Here is a 23689-nt window from a genome sequence, read left to right on the forward strand (position 1 = left end):
ATGTCTGACTCACTCTACTTCTGATGAAGACTGAGGCATGTCTGTCATTCACTCAGCCCAGTACAAACATTTAAGTTATGTGTCCACAGTGGACACATAACTTAAATGTTTGTACTGGGCTGAGTTCAGTTAATGATGACCTGTTCAGTTAATGAATAAGTGGACAGTCCACTTATTTTATTAACTGAACAGGTCATAGGTGCGGTTGACCTCTTTGGTAAAATTATGGATGACACTGTTGAATATTAATTCCTCCCTTAAAATGGTTTTGGCCTTAAAGAAAAGAGGAACGAGACGAGCCAGAATAAGAAAGAATAGTACAGCAGGTATCGCTATTCATGACAAAGTCGCCTGTTATCAAAAGAGTTTAAAGCTTGTGTGTGACTTGTGTGCTTGATATCTTACTTGATATCTTAACTGAACAAAGCTATGTGTAAAAATTCCAGTCTGATTTAAGATTACATAACATGAGGGAAACAGCTCGGTGCAGGACGATCTGAGCCACACTGAGGTGATATCTGTGGTGAACAGAACAACAGGTTCTGAAAAAAGCAGCTGGAGAAGTGATTTGGGTCCTGACCCTGTTTACATTCATGAAAAGAGAGAGAAACAACTGTATCATGCAGTGACTAGATTTAAACAAATACTGATTTGTTTATGGGAATGTAAATCTGAAGAGATTAAATACGTGGTCTCTATTTGAAGTCAGATCCTGTGAACTCACATGCTGATTTTTATGTTCAACATGAAATGAATCAGTAAAAATATAATCCTGATCAACACTATGAATAAAAATGGGATTAAAATGCTTTAGCAGCCTACAAAGACCACCTGTCAGCCACCTGTGGATACTGAAGAGCAACTTCAATCTGTATGCACACAACAAATCATCAGTCTCACAGCGCTCCACTTTAAACATATCTGCACTTGTGCCAAAGATCAAGTCACTCAACTTGCCTGACGGGTGTTTTCCAGGAAGTTGACTGATTGCCTTTCTCACATGTTTAACAATCGGACTATGTGTCTCGGGCGTGCAGTAAAATGATACATGCTTCCTGACGAGAGGCTTTTTTTGGAGCCAGAAGACAAAGAGAGGTAAACAAACACAATTACAATTTTAAAATGTAACTGGTGTAATGTGAATGTGGTGGTTTTAACATATTACAGAGAGAGCACGGGCATAGATTGGATAGTCTTTACTCGTTTAAAAGAACATTTAAAACACTGAAATGATGAAAGCATGTGGCAACTTACTGAAGGAAACAAAGGAGCGGAGTGATTTTTATATTTTCTTTATAAATACTGTACATGTTTGTCCTCTGACTGGATTTCTTGGGCACAGTTTACTTAAAAAATGAACTAAACAGCAGTTGTCATTATATTGTGATGCTTAACATCCTGGGAGCTGTTAATGCTAATAAACACCTATTACGTCATATAGGTGACACTGTTAAGTTGCTTACCTTTCAAATGGAAAACCCAGTGTCATGTGTTACCTCGGCATGTGTATGTGCCCGAGGCAAGTGACACAAAGCCGGTCTTCAATACATAAAGCTGTTGAATTAATATTTGATTTGATTTGAATAAATGCACATTAATAGTGATTTAAAGTGGACTGTTAAAGTGTGAATGTCTCTTCAGGAACTGGAAACATGAGAAGTGTGTTGGAGTCGGCTGTTATGTAAAAATGCATGAGCTCATTCCTGAGCCAGTTGACAGACACGGTATAAATTAGAAGCGGTCGTCAGCTTTAGACCTGAAAAGTGTAAAAATCGGCTTTAATTCATCTGGATTATTTACTCATTGACCACGGAGTCCCAAAAATCAATGTAAGTCGTCTTTAGTCAGAGCATACACACAGCAGCCGTGCGAGGCGGCTCATAAAACACAGCGAGGTTCTTAAAAAGCTCAACAGGAAACACAGGAACATAAATATGCAAGAGTTAAAAAGAGGACATTCACAACAACAGGAAGTTTAATGTGGTCAGCCTAGAAATGATGTTCATTTACAATAGATCTCAAATAGTAATTTACATTTTCAAGCAGTGCAATGTGAACTAAAAATAATCCTGGTGCTTCAAAAATAAAACCAGGAACACTGACCGGAAACAAACGATTTCACAGTTTGTGTGCATTCAAAAAGAAACAACAACGTGTAAACTCTGATAAACAGGACTGATAATCAATACATTCAGAGCCGTGCTGCTTTCCCTCAACCTACTGTAGCTGTCATGTACACAGAACCTTTTGCATCCTGATTGGACATTTTGACTTCTGATTGGTTCGACAGGAGGCAACATACTAATGCTGATTTGCTCGTTAGCTCAAGTGTTGAAACAGGGTTAAAATTCAGGCTTGTAAATCGTAGCTTGTAGCTTGTAGCTTGGAGGAGGAGGAGGAGGCTATAGAGAGAGCGACACAGCTGCAGATTGTGGGAACAGAAAACAAAAACAAAAGCCATGTTAATCAGAATAAACAGATTGTTTCTTGTTGGCGAAGGTAGAGTGACCCACTCTCGAGCAGGTCTCCTGAATGCTGTACGCTGTAACAGGAGAGCATTTGACGAGGTGGAAGTGAGAACATGTTGGTATTAAACACCTTGTCATTTCAAGCATCTGCGCTGCCGTCAGCTGTCAGCTTATCCCACAAGGAATAAATGTATACCGAGTGATTTAGCACTCAGCAGTCACTGTGTTGCTTGTGTTCTCTGTAGTCGGGATGGCAGTACCAAAGGCAGCTGGATGTGCGGTACTGCTTCTGGTTATAGGCTACATTCTGCAGAGTCAGGACTCCAAACAGTTTCAGAGTGAGGTAAGAGTAAAAAATTCATTAATAAGAATTTAGTATTAGTGGCAATACTCAAGGATGCATAATTTAACATAACATATTTAGTTACAGTCAGTAATCAGATGGTAATGATTTTTCTTTTGTCAGGATTTGACGGGTGTGGAAGCTTCACACATTCATGCCAGAGAAAGAAGAGCAAGTGAGTCACATTTTGATAGCATCAACAGAGCATCAAAGTGTTCAATAGTGCAACGATACAATGAATCTGTAGTTCTCGTGTCACTTTAGTATAAAGTTAACATGGATACTGTTTGATGTCTTCCCAGCTTCCTCAAATTCCTCTGATTATGAACTCCAAGCGGTTGTTGAAATCTCGGACCTGGAGCTTCTCCAGACGCTCTTGAACACACTCAGTCTGCCGTTACAGATCAACAGCACTGTTCAAATCACCAGCATTGACACCACAACAGGTAACTGCAACCTTTTGATTTTGTTTCCCCATTGTTTGCCAAAGGTAAACACGCTACAAGGAACTTTTAACTGGTTATGAAACAGTGTCAAACCCAGATCAAGATCTGTACGACAGAAGGTGGTAGTACCTCTTTTGTCCACAGGGGCCGCCATAATCTACAAAAAAGTTCCTTGTAGCAGCTTTAAAAATATTCTAACCGTACCAGTGAACATGTCATTAAATGATGATGATGCTGTGTCCTTCTGTCCCCTTCACACAGTGTGTTCATCAAATACGACTGGATACCAGTGCAGATGTGAGCAGAGCTTTGCTTGGTCGTTTAACAGCTGCATTACCCACGGAGCCTGTGACGCCATCATCGGTGACACGTGCGGATGCATTAATGCACTTCCAGCTGATGGCCAGTACTGCCAGCCAAACACCAGTCAGCCAGGTACCGACCCAGTACAACCAACAGAGCCGAGGTCCCACTCATTACATATGAGCACACACTGAGATTTTACTCCACCACATTTAGCGTGGTACTATTTCTTGTTAAGTTACGGATGAAGATAAAAAAAAAAAAAACATACTGATCCTGTTGAATACGGTGCTTTGTTATGCAGTAACTTAACCGCCCGTGGGTACACAGGAAGAAATGTAGCCGTGAATTTCACAGTTACTGACTGGCAGCTGTTGACAATTAACTCACTGTAAAACTGTAATACTATACTGTAATATTATACAGTACATTGTTGGTGACTGTAATCATACAGGACATACACATCAGGCATAACATTACAACCACCTGCCTAATGTTGCGAAGGTTCCCCTTGTGCAGCCAACACAGCTCTGACCTGTCAAGACATGGACTTCAGACCTCTGAGGGGTCCTGTGGTGTCTGGCACCGGGGTGTTTTATAGTGGATCCTCTGGGTCCCGTATGTTGGGATCTGGGGAATTTGGAGGCCCGGTCACAGTAATTTGTTGTGGATTTCTACTTTTACTCAAAGCCTCTACAAGGAACTTTTTTTATTGATGCTGGTGGCCCCTTTGCACAGAAAGGTGATAATGGTGAAGCAGAGTTAACTTTGTTTTTTGTGCCGTGCCACCAGACTACAGAGCAGCTTCTGTCCCCAGGCTGTGATGCTTCTTAATTCATTGTTAGCCATTCTACGTATTACTCCACTACAGTCATTCTGCAGCTATAGTTACTTACAGATACAGAGTTTACATTCAAAATATCAGGTTATAAAATATTATGCCTGGTTGTAGCTGACCAAACAATAAAATACAGCTCACACATTAATTCATCATTAACAATTTGATTAAAAACAAAACAAAACAAGGACTTTAGTACAATGATCAGTCTAAATGAACTCAGCAACTAAATTAACTAAACAACACACTCCCTGATGTTCTCTCTTTCCCTGCTTCAGTAAGTCAGCTGTAGATCTAAGTGTTGTTTGTTAGTCGTAAATTGTTCCCTACGCTGTGAGAAGACTCATTTAAGATGTGGAGGACCATAACTGAACGTTTGGGTAAATGTTTGCAGTCTTCTATCAACTTTTGGATTTTAGGGTAATTGCCTGTTTTGGCCAGCAGACGGTGCTAAATGCTCTGTTTGTGGTTGCACTGGGCTAATGACTTCTGCTTTTAAATGTATTTTGTTTTAATGAGAAGCTGCTCCGCGTGATGGGCACACTGGTTTTTTCTTTCCTGACTCCAGTAACCACCTGTGACAGAAAAAGCTTACGCTTCCTCATGTTCATCTACACGAACTGAATGAACTGTAATCACATAGTTGTCTCAGTGAGGTTGTTTCCTGAAGAGAAGAATTTGTCGCATTCAGACGGATAAAATCTCGTCTCAGGTTTGATTGAAAAGATCACGATGGTTCTGCTTCATGTCCTAAAAGCCATATCTTGAATGAGAAAAATGTATTTTCGCTTTGCATGGAAGAACAAGTGTTCAGTTGGAGTGTAAAATACAGGTCATAGGTGTCATTTACACTGGCGACCATGCTTTGGGTGTAACTGCCCAACAGCATGTGCAGGAATACAGTTACTGTTCATGCATCGCCCAAAGACCTGGACCCCGAGAACTGCCCGCTGAGAAGATTTTGAGTTTCAGTTCAAATGTCTCTTGGATCTCTCCAACACATTGCAAAAAATTGCACAACACTGTTTAGAAAATGTTTTTTCATCTGAGGCCTGGACAAACATTTAACATGTGAACAGAGTATTATGATACGATAACGGCTGCTGACTTGATTTTTGTCCTAACAAGATTAATCTATTCTAGGCAAACACAAATGACAGAAACAATGAAGAAATGGAGATTTGATACCTAAACAGTTTGTAGTGATAGAGTGTGTGATGGTTTTTCTCTGGTTCTGGTCCACAGACCCGGTGGACATTGATTTAGTCCTTGACCTGCGTGTTCCTGTCTCCAGTGTGCCATCAGGTTTCATTGATCTATTCAGGCAAACTGTGAATGTTTTGCCGTTGCCCTACTCCATCACTCAGTCTTTAAGAGTAGTGGGCTTAAACTTCACCACAGGTAGGACCCATCACTGGCTTTCTTGTTACCTTATTTAATTTGTTTGGCTCATTAAATGCCTCATTATCAAATATGTTCTGATTTCAAAACCTCCGGCTGAACTTTCTGTCACAGGGTGCTACCCAAACTCCACCGGAGGAGGACTGCAGTGTGAGTGTGAGGAGCACTTCGCTTGGTCATGTGAATCGTGTAACAGCTTCGGCGTGTGCAGCAATGCCACTGGACCAACCTGTGGGTGCATAAATGGACTTCCTTCTGATGGACAGTTCTGTGAACCAATCACAGGTAAGCGTTGTTATGTTGTGGCTGTTTCAATAAAAGTTATGCAAAAGGCACCGAATCAACACCGACTGTATCTGCATGACTGTCCTGCACATGTTGACATGAACATGGTTGTGTTAAGTTTAGTCGTCTGTTAAACATGGAGTCACGTGTAAAGTGATGATGATGATGTTTATGCATTGTGATTAGTAATTAGCAGCAGACGAACATGGTGTAATCATTTCATCTCCAACGTTGCTCCACAGATGTGATTCCATGTCCAAACACAACAACAGGTATGAGACACATTTGTAGTTGACAGAATGTGTGACTCATAAAATGTAGAAAATAATAAAGATGAAGAACATGATGAAGGAACATAAAAAAAAATGACAGACAACTATCTCCAACATTGATCCACAGTTATCACTCAAGGTCTCATCTCTTTGTTTTGTGTGGATATAGTTGGTCAGAGTCTTGTCGTGGAAAATGAAAAATAATATTGATCTAAAAGAGCATTTATTGATTCTACTTTTCTACATCAGGGACGACAACAACAACACCGATGACAAATACAACAATGAACACAACCACACCGATGACGACAACAACACCAATGACAAATACAACAATGAACACAACCACACCGATGACGACAACAACAACACCGATGACAAATACAACAATGAACACAACCACACCGATGACGACAACAACACCGATGACAAATACAACAATGAACACAACCACACCGATGACGACAACAACACCGATGACAAATACAACAATGAACACAACCACACCGATGACGTCAACAACAACACCGATGACAAATACAACAATGAACACAACCACACCGATGACGACAACAACACCGATGACAAATACAACAATGAACACAACCACACCGATGACGTCAACAACAACACCGATGACAAATACAACAATGAACACAACCACACCGATGAAGACAACAACACCGATGACAAATACAACAATGAACACAACCACACCGATGACGACAACAACAACACCGATGACAAATACAACAATGAACACAACCACACCGATGACGACAACACCAACAACAACAACACCGATGACAAATACAACAATGAACACAACCACACCGATGACAACAACACCGATGACAAATACAACAATGAACACAACCACACTGATGACGACAACAACAACAACACCAATGACAAATACAACAATGAACATAACCACACCGATGACGACAACAACACCAATGACAACAAAAACCACAGCGATGACGACAACAACACCGATGACGACAATGCCAAGTACAGAACCCGTCATAACAGAAGGTAAAACACATCAAATGTATGAGTGATATCATGTGTCTCTCATGAAATTGTCAATTAAATTGCATAACAACTGTTTGTGTTGCAGAGAGGAACCTTTCGTATAGCATGGACATAGACTTTCAAGAGTCATACAATAACCCAACCGATGAGGTTTACCAAAACACTATGAATGCTGTAAGTCTGGATGTCTCACTTTGTTTTCACACTGTTATGTCACACAACACACACACTGTTGATGCAATGAGTTTGCCATATTTGGTCCCGTTTCCTCAAACAGATTAAACAGCAAGCGAAGGAGCACATCTTAGTGTCAAACACGGCACGTTTAATCAGGTTCAGGTAAGTCAGAATTTTCTTTTGATTTTACTCACATTTGTTAATTTGATATTTAAACTTAGTATTTGCACAATAGAGTGATAGCAAATATGTCTTTGCCTCATATTTTGAGGGTGTAGTCGCTACATTGGCAATCAAAATTATTTGCATTATTTTTGGCCATGCTGCTAGAGACACCGTTAAACAGCTCTGACTCAGCAGTTTTACCTTCTGACTCTAACCTTTTGGAGAACATAAAATCCTGACCATCCAGGTGAAGCGATTAACACGTTCCTCAATAACGATGTATTTCACCTACCTGCAACCAATCTGCTATTAATCAGAATGTAAATGTCTATGACCTGTCCCATGTTCCCTGGACCCATAAACCCATAAACAAACAAATGGCGAAACGAAGGCGCCTGGGTTTAAAAGGGTTTCCAACAAAACAAAGTTTCCTCCCTAAAGCTGTGGGCAGCTCAGAAACAAAATAGGGCCCCAAATGGACCAGAGTTCTGGCTGGAAATCTAAGGGGAGTGAGGTTCTATAGGAAATACAGGGGCCGATTCTGAATGAGGGTGAGAGCCGTCGCTGTGCCATCTCCACCTCTTTTATGCCTTTCCGACAGGGTGTCGTCACGCCCTGATTGGCTGGGTGGGAAATACTCCAAGCTGCCTCCACTTCTCAAATCAGGAGTCAGTTCCCCCCACCTGTGCACAGGTGCTCTGAGTCCCCTGTGATTAGCCCTGAGGGAAAATCGGCCCAAACAAAGAAAAAAATAGACAGTCAAACAATTGGTACAGATTAATCACAACGTTGATACCGTTTACAAAACGCTGCTGTGTACTGTGTAAATGCTAAAATGCAGATAGTCAAGTATGGCACCATGTAAAAATGTTCGTGGTCTTATTCGGGCCTGGTGCTGATCACTTGCTCACTCAACAGTCTCTCAGTAAGCTGCTTGAAGCTTTCATTGCTTGGGTTGCTACGACGACAGAACATCACGGTTGAATGTTGATGATGATGCTTTCAAAGTCTAACTGACTGAACATTTGTGACAACTTTACCTGTCTGTGATATGTTATTGGGATTTTGTGTTACAGGAGTGGAAGTACCATCGCTGATTACTCTATAAGCGCAACCAGTTTTGAAGAAGACCAAATTGATGCGTTACAAACGGGGATATTTAGGCAGCTGGGAGAAATATATCCCAGACTATATGACAGTAAGACATTTTTACACACACTTGAATTATTTTTTTAGAGAAACAGCATTTTCTGTAATTAAAAAAAAAAAAAAATGTAGATAAGCTTTTTTTAAATGTGAGATGTGTGATCATTTAGTTCAGAACTGTTGTATAATAACTGTCTGACTCTTGTGTCTGTTTTCTTAAAGGCGACATTTCACTAAAGTTTGAGCCATCCGATGTATTTATTGGAAACAGAGTGACTGTGACATGTGGTCCTCCACCGGACGAACTCAATTTAGTTGACTGGCGCGCAGAGTGGAGACGTAACAACGTGTTGATAGGAGAAGATAGTGAACACAGCTTTTCAACAGCGAGCGGAGAAGCAACACTGACAGTGTCAAAATTTTTTAGCACTGACAATGGTAAGAAATAGATCCAGTATGTTGCTGTCAAGATTTTCAATTTCGTCATTCTCATATTCGGTATGTTTGATTTTTTTTCAGAATGTATAACACCATAGTGACATACAGCCAAGATACAACCAAGATAAACATCTTGAAGATGAAGGATTTATATCCCCTTTTGCCTAAATGGCACAAAGCTTCTTGTAATGTCACAGAATGCTCGGCTTTCTCCGTCTTCAAGAGCCCCACATAATGTTCACGGTCTTCTTTGGTCTACAAGTAATTCGTAGAAGCATTTTAGGTGCGTTTGGGGTCCAAGTATTCTGTGACAGAAGAAGCTTTGTGGAACGCTGTCCATGTCAGCTCCGGTCTCTGCTGTCAGGGCTAAGGCAAAAGGAGATATAAAGGGGATATAATAATAATAATAATAATAATAACAGTGATTTCAGTTGGACTTTAAAGGTATGGCTACTGTTCAAGTCTCCTAAATCAACTCTTACACCCCAAAATATTTGCTGTAGAAGCAGCTGATAGTGACGTAACCCCACATCATTTTGCAGAACTGACTTCACATTGATTTGATGTTAACTGATGATCACCTTTAATTTCAGGACTTTATGAATGCAAGCTGATAGACAACAATACGACCCGACCTCGAGTGAATTTTAGACAGAGAGCAAACATAATTCTCAGAGAGACACCTGTGATCCGAGTGACACCAGTCAGAATTAAAGTCGAATGTGTAGCTCAACCGGTGGAACTGCGGTGCTCCGTCAACAGTCCCTACGAGGTCGAGTTTCGAGACGTTTCTGAAGCAGGTAAACCAAATACCATGAAGCTAATCTGCTATTGGGAACATTGTAATATTAATGCAGTTCTCAATCAACTATTTTAAATAATGTATGTACAAATGTAGTATTTGGACACCCTTTTCCAAGTTGAAGGTTGTTGTTGTTTTTACAGCTGTTTCAGGTACAGACATAAGTTTCAGTGCACAAATTTCAACCTCCGACTGTGAAAGCACAGAAAAGAAGTTCACTTGTCAAGTGAAGGACTTTGGGCAGTTCAGCAGAGAAATAACACTGGAGTTATCCACGGAGGGTACGTATTTATCCAGACATTGGAGCATTTTTTATACATTTCAGGTCATGATATTTCTTCCTGTAATTAAAAAACAAACTATTTCTTTCTCTCCAGCATTTTTCTGTACGGACGACCCTGTCTTTGGTGATGGAAATCGTGATGACAGAGCTGTAGGTCCCTGTGAGGAGAACAAGGTGGGAGAGCAAATTGCGTTTTGTAATGAAAGTCGCCGATGGCAAGTTCTACGAGACAACTGCGTTCTCCAAGTGGTCCAGGATCTGCTTAATCAGTCGGAGGTGACCTCATTTTTCTCTGTCTGACACTAAATGTAACCATCCAGAGAGGTGGATTTAGTGATTCGTGCCTCATTTTCACCCTTCCTCTAGTTGAGAACGTTGACATTGGCACCATATTGTAAAAATAGAAGTTAAATGTACAACAGCTTGTTGAGTCTAGTGCCCCCTTTGGACAAAAGATGACAATAGTGAAAAAAAGTAAACTTTGTTTTGGTGCCGTACGACCAGACTACAGAGCAGCTTATTTCCTAAGGCTATGAGGCTCCTCGATTCATCCTCAGCACTTATTCAAAGTGACTACGAGGAACATTTAAGTGTTTATGAAACACACTCTGATTCCTCTGATGATTATAAATGACTGTAACAGCAATCGTGGCACCCGCTGGCATCAATCTCTACAACAGCAGGTGCCGGTGTCGTACCACTTTAACCTGGTTAAGTCAGAATCCAGCCCGGTGACCGGCAGCAAGATTAACCAGTTTGTCACTGATGATCTCGTTCGTGTACTCTATGTAGGTCATTTAGAGGTACGTTTCATAGCCAGCTTCATATACTACCACTTCACTGGTAGTATATGAAGCTGGATAGTTAAAGTTAGTCTCATATTTGATGTGTATAAGTAACCGCCAAGGAACTGTAGGAACTGTAGATAAAGGTAATGTAAAGCAGAATAACAATATTTACTCTAGACAGACAGAGATAAAGAGAGAGAGGGGGAGAGCTGACCTGCTGATTCTGTAGCAGTACTTCTATTTACAAAACAATTTTGTTAGATTTTCCTACAAACAAAAACTGTAGAGAATAATTTATTCAGTGAATACAGAATTTGACACTTTTTTCGATAGCATCTGACGCTAATGCTTGTTTTTTCTTCACAATCTCACAGGCTTTGAACGTTAATTCACTGCCGGTGTTCTTGGACCAACTCGGGAACGTCACTGAGAACTTCACTGTGGAAATACTTGAATCCCCTGCAACCATTACTGCCATTGTTGAAATCCTCAACAATGTAGCACTGTTAGGAAGCCCAATAAATAGATCTTTAATGGAGGTATGTGAATTCATCCACTGAAGGTTACACGTCCAATATACACTACATTTCACATGATCTAATATCCTCTTTTCTTGTAATTTAGGATGTCCTACGAACGGCAGGAGTTCTCACCACAGACGATGCAAGGGAATCATGGGCATTTCTAAACACCAATGACACCATGAACACGCTTCCAACAAGAAGTAACATCCCCACAACTGAGAGTGTCAGCTCGACATTATTGCTGTCTCTTGAAAACATCACAGGCAGCCTCACGAATGACTCTTTTGACATCGACACACCCTTTATTCTCTTGAACAAAACTGCATTCACAGAAACTTTCAACGCTGACTTTAATTCCTCAGTGGGCATAGACGTACAAGAGTCTGATGGAGGGCGACAGTCAATCACCGTGATAACCTTCGCCTCAATGGACAACATCCTCCCTGCAAGAGACGAAGCCAACTCAACCTCCAATGTCATTAATGGGAGAGTCGCACTGGTTCGGTCCAATAGCACCATCAGCAACGTTTCGTTCACATTTGATGTCATAAACACAACTCTGACAAACCCTCAGTGTGTTTTCTGGAACTTCAGTCTCTTCGACGGCCTCGGGGGATGGGACAACGAGGGCTGCGAGTTGGAATACAATGTAAACGACACTGTCACCTGCAACTGCAACCACCTGACCTCGTTCTCCATCCTGATGTCACCCTTCAGTCCAAACAACCCGGTGTTGGACATCATAACCTACATTGGAGTTGGCATATCCATGGCCTCCCTGGTCATATGCCTCATCATCGAAGCTGTCATATGGAGGAAAATCAGGAAGAACAACACATCTTATTTGCGTCACGTTTCCGTTGTTAACATCGCTGTGTCTCTCCTGATTGCAAACATTTGGTTTATTATTGGGGCGGCCATCACAGATGAAGAGGTGAAAAACCCAGCGGCATGCTCTACAGCCACGTTTTTTATCCATTTTTTCTACCTGGCCCTGTTCTTCTGGATGTTCGCCTCGGCTCTGCTGTTGCTCTACCGCACAGTCAGTGTCTTCGACGGGGGTTTGTCTAAAAAATCGATGTTGGCTATTGGATTCGTTCTAGGCTACGGGGCACCGCTCATAATTGCAATCATAACTATAGCTGTGACTGAGCCCAGACAAGTTTACATCCGACAAACTGGGGAATGCTGGCTCAACTGGGATGAGTCCATGGCTCTGCTGGCATTTGTGATCCCTGCGTTGTTAATCGTGGCGATAAACTTTATAATCCTGCTTGTGGTGATATACAAAATGTTGAGGAGGAGGGCTGTGGGAGACGCTGCACAAGCCGCCGAGAGGCACGTTCTGGTGGTTATTCTGAGGAGTTTGGCCGTCCTCACACCTTTTTTTGGATTAACGTGGGGTCTGGGAGTCGGAACCATGACCCCCCCGTACAACGAAGGAGCACATATTTCATTTGCGTTCTTCAATTCACTGCAGGTACAAACACAATAATACTTGTCTTTATGTATTATTATGAGGGCTGTGCTGAAGGTCATTGGTTTACATTCACACGTTCTCACTCCAAACTTGTCAAATACGGCAGCTTGGTCAGCGGCCTTAAGCTTCAAACTGTGACGCTCTACCTACCCCTCCAGTTAAGAACGTGAAGCCTGCCTCAAAATAAAGCTCATAAATAATATATTTTCAGTGGACTTTGAATATGGAGTTTGCCTTTTGTCATTGACGCACTCTAACACGCTGATGTTACTCTGTTTCTTCTTTAAAGGGTTTCTTTATTTTGGTATTTGGAACGCTGTTCGACAGAAAGGTACGTACGTCTCACTATCTGTTTCAATGACCTGCCCACCTGAATGAAGGGAAAGTCCGTCCTAAACTTACTTGTGGACAGCAGACAGGAAGTGATCAATCTCAAGACAGCGTGATTAATGAAACAAATTCATTGTGATTGTGATTAATACTGAGATAAAGATATTTTCTCTTGATTTCACAAACAAAAGCACTCACAGAAATAGGCATTACATTACATTTATTTACAACCCATACTCCCAAAACATCTGGACGCTGTGTACGACTTAAATAAAAACAACCTGCAGCAATTTGCAAACAATCTCACAAAGTGTTCCCAAACCCATGCAGTTACACCGTTTGCCCCTTTCGTCTTTATGTTTACCTGTGGAACGATCCAAACAGCCGCTTTTGGAGCATCCCACAATGTGAACACAAGCCCAAAAATGTGAAGAATCATTCAAGAACATAAACAATCATCAAAAAGGCCGAGCTGCTTTAAGTGCTTCATTTAAGTGACGGAGAAATGGGTTTTGTTTTTTGTATGTTTTCTTTTTTCCGGGCATTCAGACTAAAAATGGCAGAGCAGAAAAACATGCGAGGGAAATAACTGAATAATCCGTCCGAGTCTGAAGACCTATTTAAGTAGCACAACGACAACGTAGGAACGTTTGTCCCAGTGAAGGTTTCCTTCTGTCTTGACAATTGCAAACATGTTACAAGATCATCTACCAGAAATATGTGCTCGCTAAATGCTTGAACTGGGAATTTAGTACAACTTTTATGAACATCTACAGACAAACATACATTGCAATACAGCTTTATACTGCTGAGCTTGTCTACTGACGTCAAAACACCACCTTTAAGTTACGGTCCTTCAGGCAGCCTGTCTTGAGAACTTACAAGAACTATTTTATTCCAACTGCAATGTGCATTTTAAACAAGGCAAAATAGACACGACTCTTTTAATGTGGCTTTGCAGACGTGCTTTTAACTGTTGTGTAATTTTATGTGAGTTTCATGGGTGTGAATGTGTTTTTCATGTTGATCGAGCCCCAAACGACGGTCATGTTTTCTGTCACTATGTGATAGACAATAAAGTTTGAATGATTCTAAATGTGAAAACAAAATAAAACAAAAAAGTTAAATTAGTTCGACATGTAAGCATAATAAAATGAAACGCATGTTACAAAGTATATTCCACTGACAATTGGCATCTTGACTCTTGAATGGTCGCCTGTAATAAACACAAACAGTAAAGCAGTTTGCAGGAGGACGTTTTGCAGGGAGCACATTAGCTCCCATCACTAGCTGTCCAGCAGTGAGCTACTATAGTCAAAGTAAATTGGTGGTAGGGATCAAAGTTTTTCACTCAAAGTTGTTTGAGTTTCATAGCAATGTGCTAATTTTTGAGAATTTACTTTTCAGGTGCGGTCAGAGATAGCAATAAAGTCACAAACTTCCTCGAGTGGGACAAGGGTAAGGACAGTTTTCTTAAACATATATATATTTTTATTTATTTATTTTTCCCCCCAAACATTCTCAATACTGTGGTTTTTGCTTTTATTCATGTTTTAGAGCACCAGTGCTGGAAACTCATCATCAAGTGGATTTGGCTTTTTCCGAAACTTGAGAAGAGGAAGAGGTATGGCAACAATTAGGAAAAGAAAGAAAACTAAATCTTAAAGGCAAAACGTCTAAATATGTGTAAGATTATAAGATTAATGAGATTACTACATGGATTAACATTTCAGTAGAGACATTGTCTACACCCGGAGTATTTTAATGTTTTATTTTTAGGGGTGTTCACCTGGTTTTACATCGAGCACCGCCAAATGGTAAAAAGATCTCCTTTCAGCCGAGGCTGCACTTTCAGGACCCTAGTTTGATACTTTTTGTTATAATTTTAAAGGTTGATTCCACCCAAATAATACTTTGATTCATTATTTATAGTGTTAATAAAAATACCAAACAACAATACAAGAGGACACAATGTGACCAGAAGTTATAAGTCAGCTGGATCCAATCTCCAGTCCATCAGGTCTCACCGACTCTGAGAGAGAGAGAGAGAATTTTTTACTTTTACTTACCACTTGAACATCCGTCTGTCGTCATTTGTTTGTCTATCAAATAAAACTGTGTTCACTTTCAGTACTCACACTTACTTGTTGTCCGTCTAACTCTACGCGTGTCTTACCGTCTATCTCCAAAAGGGTTGTCCAGTCCGGTAGGTGGCGCTGTGGTGAAAAACTAGGGTCCTAGAAATGCAGCTGCAGCTATACCCTACTCTATTTATTAAATCACAGTTATGCTATATAGTTTATGTTAAATAGCTAATGTAATCATGCACACTAAACTATGACAATACAGGGCTAGTGCCACTGTTCACGTCATAATGTGCACACTGTAATTACTGGCAGCCACATACAGAAAACTGTTCCTCTGAGCTGTAACTCTGCATCAACAACCCGTGTGGCAAAATGGCTGCAATTATCACTAATTCTTGTATCTGGTTTCACTTGTTTACAATTATCCCATCATGTCACACTCAATCACTTTGTTGTGTTGCTGTTTTTCAGATGGCTACAATTTATCATCCAGTGCCTCCGGCGTATCTCAGTCCTTCACCGACACGTGATGATCTTCGCAGAGGTCTCTGGTCAGTCGACAACCACCGAACAAGCAGCTTCACTTTTTTTTTTTTCCTTTTGTCAACGCTATAATTTATGAAGGATTTGAAGTTTAATGTAACAATCATGAAGAGCGAGGGAAAGACATATTGTTAAGTTGTATCTTGTCAAAGCTCCGCTCACAGAAGCATCTCGTAATTCACACCAGCAGAAATATGTATTAGAATGTGTGGTACGTAAAGTAATGATGGTTTTATTGTTGTAATTGACAAAAAGGATGTATTTTATATGATGACTTTCCAAAGTGAATATAGTTGCACTGTGTGTGTGTGTGTGTGTGTGTGTGTGTGTGCGTGTGTGTGTGTGTGTGTGTGTGTGTGTGTGTGTGAACTTGTACTTCCTGCACAGTGGGGACCTTGAAAACACTTTGGTCGCTCCTCACTTCTCAACAGACCTTCAAAAGGATGTTAGGACGTGGTTTTAAGGTTTCGTAGTAACAAAAGTTGTCTTTACCTTACACGGTGCAGGATCAGAGATTGCACAGTACAAACAAGAAAAAGGTTTTGTTTGGACATTTAAAAGTATTCATCACATCGTTCTTAAACAACGAAAGTAGATGCAAAATGGCTCCGGGTTTGGTTTACTTTGCCAATCAAATCAGTGAGACGACGATAGGCTGTCTTACACAGATCAGTGGAGTTGTTTACCCAAGGGTTGGCATCACAATGACTCGGACAGGACAATCAGTCAAATCAAAGTGCAAGCAGGTACTGGAATTACCCACAGAAAGTAGGAAAGGCTCGTTTTTAATATGGAACATCTGATTATTATTTTATTATCCTGAGCAACAGGAACAAATCTCTTAAAATTACCCAGAGCACCATTTTCCCACCTTTCTGTCGCACCATGTAACACATAGATCTGTTTAACAGTCACATCGTGGGGACTCACATCCCTGATGGGGATGAACTGCAAGTTGTTGTTGTTATTTCAGCGTCCTTCTGATCCGTTTATTGAGTCAGATCACAGAGAAATCTCTTTGTTTTGGGTTCATACTGATGTGATAAGACAGATTAATTCAGTCTGTTCGGTGAATACTTTCTTCACGTTTGGTCTGAACGCACCATGAGACTGAGGAGGCTCTGACAGCTCTGACAGTATTGATGTGCACAGGAAGCGTTCAGTAATATTGTATTCTATCATTTTACAAATATGTGTTTATTTAGACTGTAATTAAAACTTTCTAAAGCTAAAGGTGGAGGTTTTGTTAAAGACATGAAGGAATTTATTTCATTTAATGCAGAACAGTGTTTGCACAGTTCATTGTATTTTGATTATTTTAATCATTTTATGTGATTTATGAATATAAAAAAAGTTATCTATGTAAATATTGTGATTGATGTAAAACATTCAATCATTTGTTTGGAAAAAATGGCATTACATTTTCTTAATTGAGGTCTTAAAAAGGTCTTGAAAAGCATTAAAAACTGATTTCAAGATGTGTGTAGATGTGCTGTTTGTCCGGCCGCTTAAACAAGAGATTTAGCCCAGAGTTTTTAAAGCTTGGGACTGAAGAACAGAGAAAAGTAGCAAAGGAGATCACTGAGAACATAAATGTAAAACAAGTCCTACTGCTTTACCAGCAAAGTCATAGCTGCTGCTTGCAGGGTGCCACAGTTCATATCACACAGTCATTAACTGCATATGTGGAGAATTTGTTAAAACAAAAACAAAACTTGTATGTCAGCTTTCCAAAAACTGGTTAATCTGCCACATTCTTTTCCATTATAGTCCAAAGGTGTGTCTACCTGCGTCTACCTGCGTCTACCTGCGTCTACCTGTGGCACTGTGCCGTGACTTTAAATGTCACAGAGGTACAGCTGAACAGGAAATGCTCAGTATGTACTGTAGGTGTGGCTGACGTCTCACTGAGGCCTCACTACTGGAAGTGTATCAGTATTTTAATGTTCAACTCTCTTCAATGAAATCCCACAAACATCAATATTAAAATATACACGCATGTCAAAATGTGTAGGAGCTTAAACAACAACTTGACTCACTCCAGTGAATAAAATATCCATGTTAGTATTCATTCTGTTTTGCTACACAAGAAAAAGTAGATGACATCCCTCCAGTTCTCAGATCTCTACACCGGCTTCCCGTCTGCCAAAGAACAGATTTCAACATCTTGCTGATGGTTTATGAAGCACTGAATGGTTTCTGATCTGCTGCCATGTTCTGAACCATCCGGACCTCTGAGGTCATCAGGTTCAGGTCTGCTTTCAGTCCCTGGAGTCAAAACTGAACATGGAGAAGCAGCGTTCAGTTATAATGAACCACATATCTGGAACAAACTCCCAGAAATCTGCAGGTCTGCTCCGACTCTCACCTCTTTGAATCAAGACTGAAGACCTTTCTTCGGTTTTAGGGCTTTGAGCTGCACCGTGACTTTTATTCTTTAGTCTTGTCTCTTTTAAACTTTGTCTATTTCAGCTTACTTTCCTATTTATTTCTTCACTTGTCTTAATGTTGTGTTTCTTGATGTCTTCCTGCTTGTTTTTAATGTCTTTTAATGTAATTTTGCCCCTGTAAAGCACTTCGAGTTGCCTTTTGTCTGAATTGTGCAATACAAATAAAGTTGCCTTGAATTACCCTCCAAGCAAAGTGCTATTGAGCAGACTGGGTCAGTAACAACACCCTCACTGTACGTGTCCCATTCGGCCTGTGGTGATGTTTGTGTTGTTTGCCCCTATGAGGCTGCTGAGTGGTTTGCATAGCCTGATCCAGTGGTACTGATACCGTGCTAGTGGGTACAGTCATTATTTCCACCTGCACTAATATGGCCACATGTTGACTGAGAGGAATTCACATGACTCACAGTCTGTTTCCATGTGTCCTGGTGTTCTCTGACACAAAGGCATTGTTCGAGAAATGCCCTGCAAACCACAGAGACATCAGCAGGTGGATGGGATGGTTGCGAAATTACAGCTGACAAGGCTGCCGAGCCAGTGACCGCAGAGCGAGTCTGCATTTAGGCATTTTAAGTATGAAACCAGTGAGTATTTTTTGAGGGTGCATGGCGTTTCAACATTTGTAAGCGTGACACCACCACTCAAGGAGATCTTGTTACATTTCCAGCCGTCTTTGTGGCAAAATTGAAGCCAAAGTAACACAAAGTTGTGACCTGTGGTTTTGCAGAATCGTACTTTGGCGACTGGGCTGCTTTGTCACGTCCCTTTTCTGTGACATACTAATCCGGGGAACGTAGGAATGATGCCTTATTATGGATCATCCAGCTTTTCTAGGCAAGACCCCTCTGCTCCACAGCTGACTCGCCCTACTCTGCTTCTGATTGGCTTAACCTGACATTCTTGGCCGACCTCAACCAATCTCACGCCTCATCCCAAAACCTGACCAAGGCAACCGATCAAAGAGTGGGAACAGAAGTCGGCTCCATAATAAAGCTGGAGTGTCTTTAATCCAAGCCTAGCGTATTTAACAGACATGTGAGCGGTATCAATCTTCAAAATGTATAAAGTTTAAATATTTGTTTTAAACCATTATCATCAATCTCAATCCCAAAACGTAGAAAAGAAAACTGTCTCACTAAATTAAGAAAAGAAAAGAAAAAAATATTCATTCATCTTGATTTATTGATCAGTTTACAGTGAAAAGAAACAGAGTGAAGTCCAGGCCTACGTGCTTGTAGCAGAGCTGGAAGTCTGCAAACGTCATTACATCATTTTTGCTGCTATGCAAACACCCAACATGTGTCAGTTTGCTCACCTAAAGTGAAGGACGGATTATAAAAAGTAGACAAGAATCACTTGATTGCTTTGTTTGCTCTTGACACAGAAGGAGAGGAGGCTGCTCCAGAGTTCGATGCACTGACAGGCAATTTAAATTACCTGCCTGACCTTGACGAGCTGACGTGTGCCGTGACTGAAGCTGGGACATTTAAATGAGCAGGGAAGCCATGAGAAAATGCAAAGAGAAGAAGTTTAAAGGAGATTAATGGCGGGGTTTGTTCCCCAAACAAAAGAAGTGGTTTATATTGTTTGCCTAAAAAAAAACTTTAACGTGTATTGAACCTTTGAATCCACAGGTGAATCTCATATCCACAACTTAACATGTTATTCTGGAATAGAATTATAAATAAAGCTTTGGACATCAGAAGGAACCGGTTTCCAAATTAAACAGAAATCCAGTAGTATTCCTGCAGAAAGACAGCACAGAGACAGCAGTGACCCTCCATCAGAGAGAGTGAAAATATTCACAACACTCCTGTTAAACCACTGACAGCACTTGTGCGAACCTACTGAGCTTAGAGGCCGCTCCAGTTTGCAGAGTAAGCTCAATGTGTCCATACTACTCAATACAGTAGACAAATAAAAGTGCGAGACAGTGAGTAAAGAAATCTACATCATCATTCCAACTTAAACAGCGTATTACACTGAACTTTACCTGCACCCACTGACCAGGTGTAAACCAGGCCCCCAGCAGGAGCGCCAGGCTCTGAAGCCAGTTTTCGTGGCCAAACTGTGTAACTGCATCATCACATGACGCTCTGCAGCCAAAAGAGACTTTTCCCCATAAGCTCACATTGTTAAAGAAAAGTGGTTGTTATTTTCTGGTGAGAAAACTACAGTGAAGCAGTTATAGGTGGTTTAAAATGTTCGATATTGGGCTTGACCGAATTAAAGGGGGCCCTGGCGGAGTTATGCACTCTACTGAGTTTCAGTCTAGTTGTTGATGAATTAACGTGTCAGCATTTTAATAATGCAGAGCTTATCTTACTGATTTTATTCCCTGCTGGGTGTTTTAATTGTATGTATGCCTTATATTTCATGTTCATGACAGTTTTTTAAGATCCTGATGTGTAAAGTAACTACAGCAGTGTCAGTGTCATCTGTCTCTGTGGCACGTGACTCGTTGGTGACGGGACATCATCCAAGCGATCGTTCTTATTATGAGATCTGTAAGTCCGAGTTACAGGAGCCATGACGTGACCGGCTGTGTGATACTCCGACTTTAAGCGCAGGGTCCTGTGAGGACGGCTGCTGCAAAGAGAGCACAAACTGTCCGGCTGCTGCAGCCTGACCTCCTGAAGGAGAACGCTTGATTTGGTAGACAAATATCTGTGGCTGTGTGTGTATGACAACAACTCCATCCAAATAGAGACATGCTGTCCATTCAAATTGTCTTTCACACACACACACACACATGCACACACACACCACCCTCTACACACACCCTGCCCAGCCTAACTTAGGCAGAGGCACTCACTCGCTATGACTCTGATCCTGATGTGTACCTGGTAGATATGGAGTACAGTCTGATATCTGTATGCTAATTGCACCAAAGTTTGACGGGTTATGCTTTCTTTACGACGCTGAGTGTAAAGATGAGGTAAGAGCTTTTTATTAACGTATTTTTATCTTTGTGGGAGATGAGAGATGATAGAATTAACTGTGTAGCACTTATCTGTACAGACTGTAGAAACCATAATATTAAGGTGTAAATATCATCTTAAAAGCACATTTATGAAAATATCTTCGAGTTGATGTTCAATGTTGTAACTTTTTCCACAATATATCCTCTTGACTGACTATCATTTAAATCTGAGCGCCGTCCGTGCCGCTGCAGCAGAAACTCTCATCCTTCAGTCCAAAGATGGTTTTAACATTCATTGTAAAAATGCATTCAGACCACTCGATCCAAGTGTCGCGTTGTTAACAGGAACTGTACTGAAGAAACTGAGAGCAGATACGTTATTTAATGATAAGATCAAAGTGGACTGCATTGAGATTTCTCTACTAACGTGGATTAGTCACTTGGCTGAATGGGTAATTTCCTCTGCTTTAACTGGGGAAACACATTCTTACAGAGTGTAAAAACAGCTTTCCATGGAAAATGTATTATCTCAGGAACCCTGCACAGCACATTTATTATATATAACACAAGTTATGAGTAGAGTTACTGAATATAGTATGTTTATCTTTATTCTAATAGTTTTTATTATATTTTTTATCCAAATTGTTATTTTATTCTTCCGATATCTCTTCATTATTGTCTCTTTTACTCTTGTGCTGCTACTTATTTCACTCTGTGCTGCTGTGTCACCTGCACATTTCTCCCAAGGAGGATCAATAAAGGAACATCTTGTGTTATCTTATCTTAAAAACCCATAATGAATGTGAGCAGATCTACTGTATCTATTATAAAACACTGACGTATCGGATGATAAACGATCTCCAGATTTAAACACCAGAACTATTCTACTTTTTCTACGTTTGTGAAGCTTAATAATTTCAGTTTTTATGTAAACTGCTAAATGTGTAATTTTAAATAAGAACGTCAGCTTGGACGATCTCAACAAAACTGTAACTGCAAAAAGAAATATCATACGTTTTTAATATTTATCATGGATATGGCTATCAAACAGGTTTACTGCTAATGTATGCATTTGTATGTATGTGTGGTAACTGTATGTATGCTCGTATCAGCAGGCAAGGGTCTAATGATGACACATATCTCCATGTGTGTTTATGAACGGGCAACTTTCCATGTGTAGCTAGTTAAAGACACTCTCTGTGCAGTTGGTCCAGTGTTTTGTATTGACAGTCTAACACCAGCTAAAAGATAGCCACGTCCTAAATCCACAAGAAAATGAGGCGGGCATGAACTTAACCACATCCACCAGTCTTTGACCATACTGGGCAAGTAGCGTCATTCATGTGGGCAGGACTGAACAGTGCAACGTTACGAGAAATGAGAAGTACCAACACGTGGTGTGTATTGATAGTCCAAATTCAAAGTGATGCAAATAAGTTTGAGAAGCTGCAATACAGGTGTACCTTACTTTGGAAGGCAAAACAGATAGCTGCTGATAAGAGTCCCATGGAGGCTTAAAAATAAACATGTTGTGTTATAACCAGCGCAGCTGCACCACTGTCCGACTCATAGTCAAATAAAGTTGGTTGATTTTGGCAAAGCTAACACACAAGTCAAATAAAACTCAGTGACAGTAAGATTATTTCAAATGAAATACTGTTTAACGGAGAGGAGCGGCTTGCATTGCATGGTTTATATAGTTAGCACATGGGAGCTATATTTGATTTTTATGGCTTTGATTAAACATGTTTTTTCCCCCATGTCAGTCACAAGTGTATTCACACATTATAAGTGACAAGTACACAAGACGGCACTGTATTAAAACATGGAGACAGCATCAGTGACATCATCAGCAGGTTTCTGAAGGGTCATTTTCGAGACTAGAATTGAGGTTTAAAGCTGCTATAATCAATGTTTTTACACTAACAATGAAAAAAATTACTATGTGTATTGTGAAAGGTGCCGCTCATCACGAACACGTAGAGAATTATCCTCAGCACAGTTTAGTGTCTTTCAGCTCTTTGTTTTTGGTTTTATGGCTTCTTAACTATTCTGATCAACCCTCACCACTCTGGTCAGTTCCATATCCAGCAGCAGCAGATGGACGCGTATTGCATTCACTTCAGTCATTTATTTTCTGTTTTTCTGAGTAATTTTTT

At 40.5% G+C, this 23689-nt stretch overlaps 1 protein-coding gene across 1 annotated transcript; it reads left to right on the plus strand.

Moving 5' to 3' along the window:
* Positions 1–3641: 3641 nt before the first annotated feature.
* adgrf7 (adhesion G protein-coupled receptor F7) lies at positions 3642–16400 on the plus strand (the record flags this gene model as incomplete). The annotated part of the gene is made up of 19 exons (XM_084376954.1): positions 3642–3723; positions 5644–5799; positions 5914–6034; positions 6327–6356; positions 6606–7333; positions 7377–7394; positions 7480–7568; positions 7672–7733; positions 8813–8934; positions 9105–9320; positions 9914–10120; positions 10266–10403; positions 10500–10681; positions 11568–11732; positions 11818–13197; positions 13487–13528; positions 14935–14985; positions 15085–15151; positions 16086–16400. The coding sequence occupies 19 exons, from the start codon at positions 3642–3644 to the stop codon at positions 16142–16144; spliced, it is 3915 nt and encodes a 1304-aa protein (XP_084233080.1). The 3' UTR covers positions 16145–16400.
* Between the last annotated feature and the right edge of the window lie 7289 nt (positions 16401–23689).

The sequence above is a fragment of the Pagrus pagrus genome, assembly GCF_965226575.1.
Source record: "Pagrus pagrus genome assembly, chromosome: 16".
Classification (NCBI taxonomy): domain Eukaryota; kingdom Metazoa; phylum Chordata; class Actinopteri; order Spariformes; family Sparidae; genus Pagrus; species Pagrus pagrus.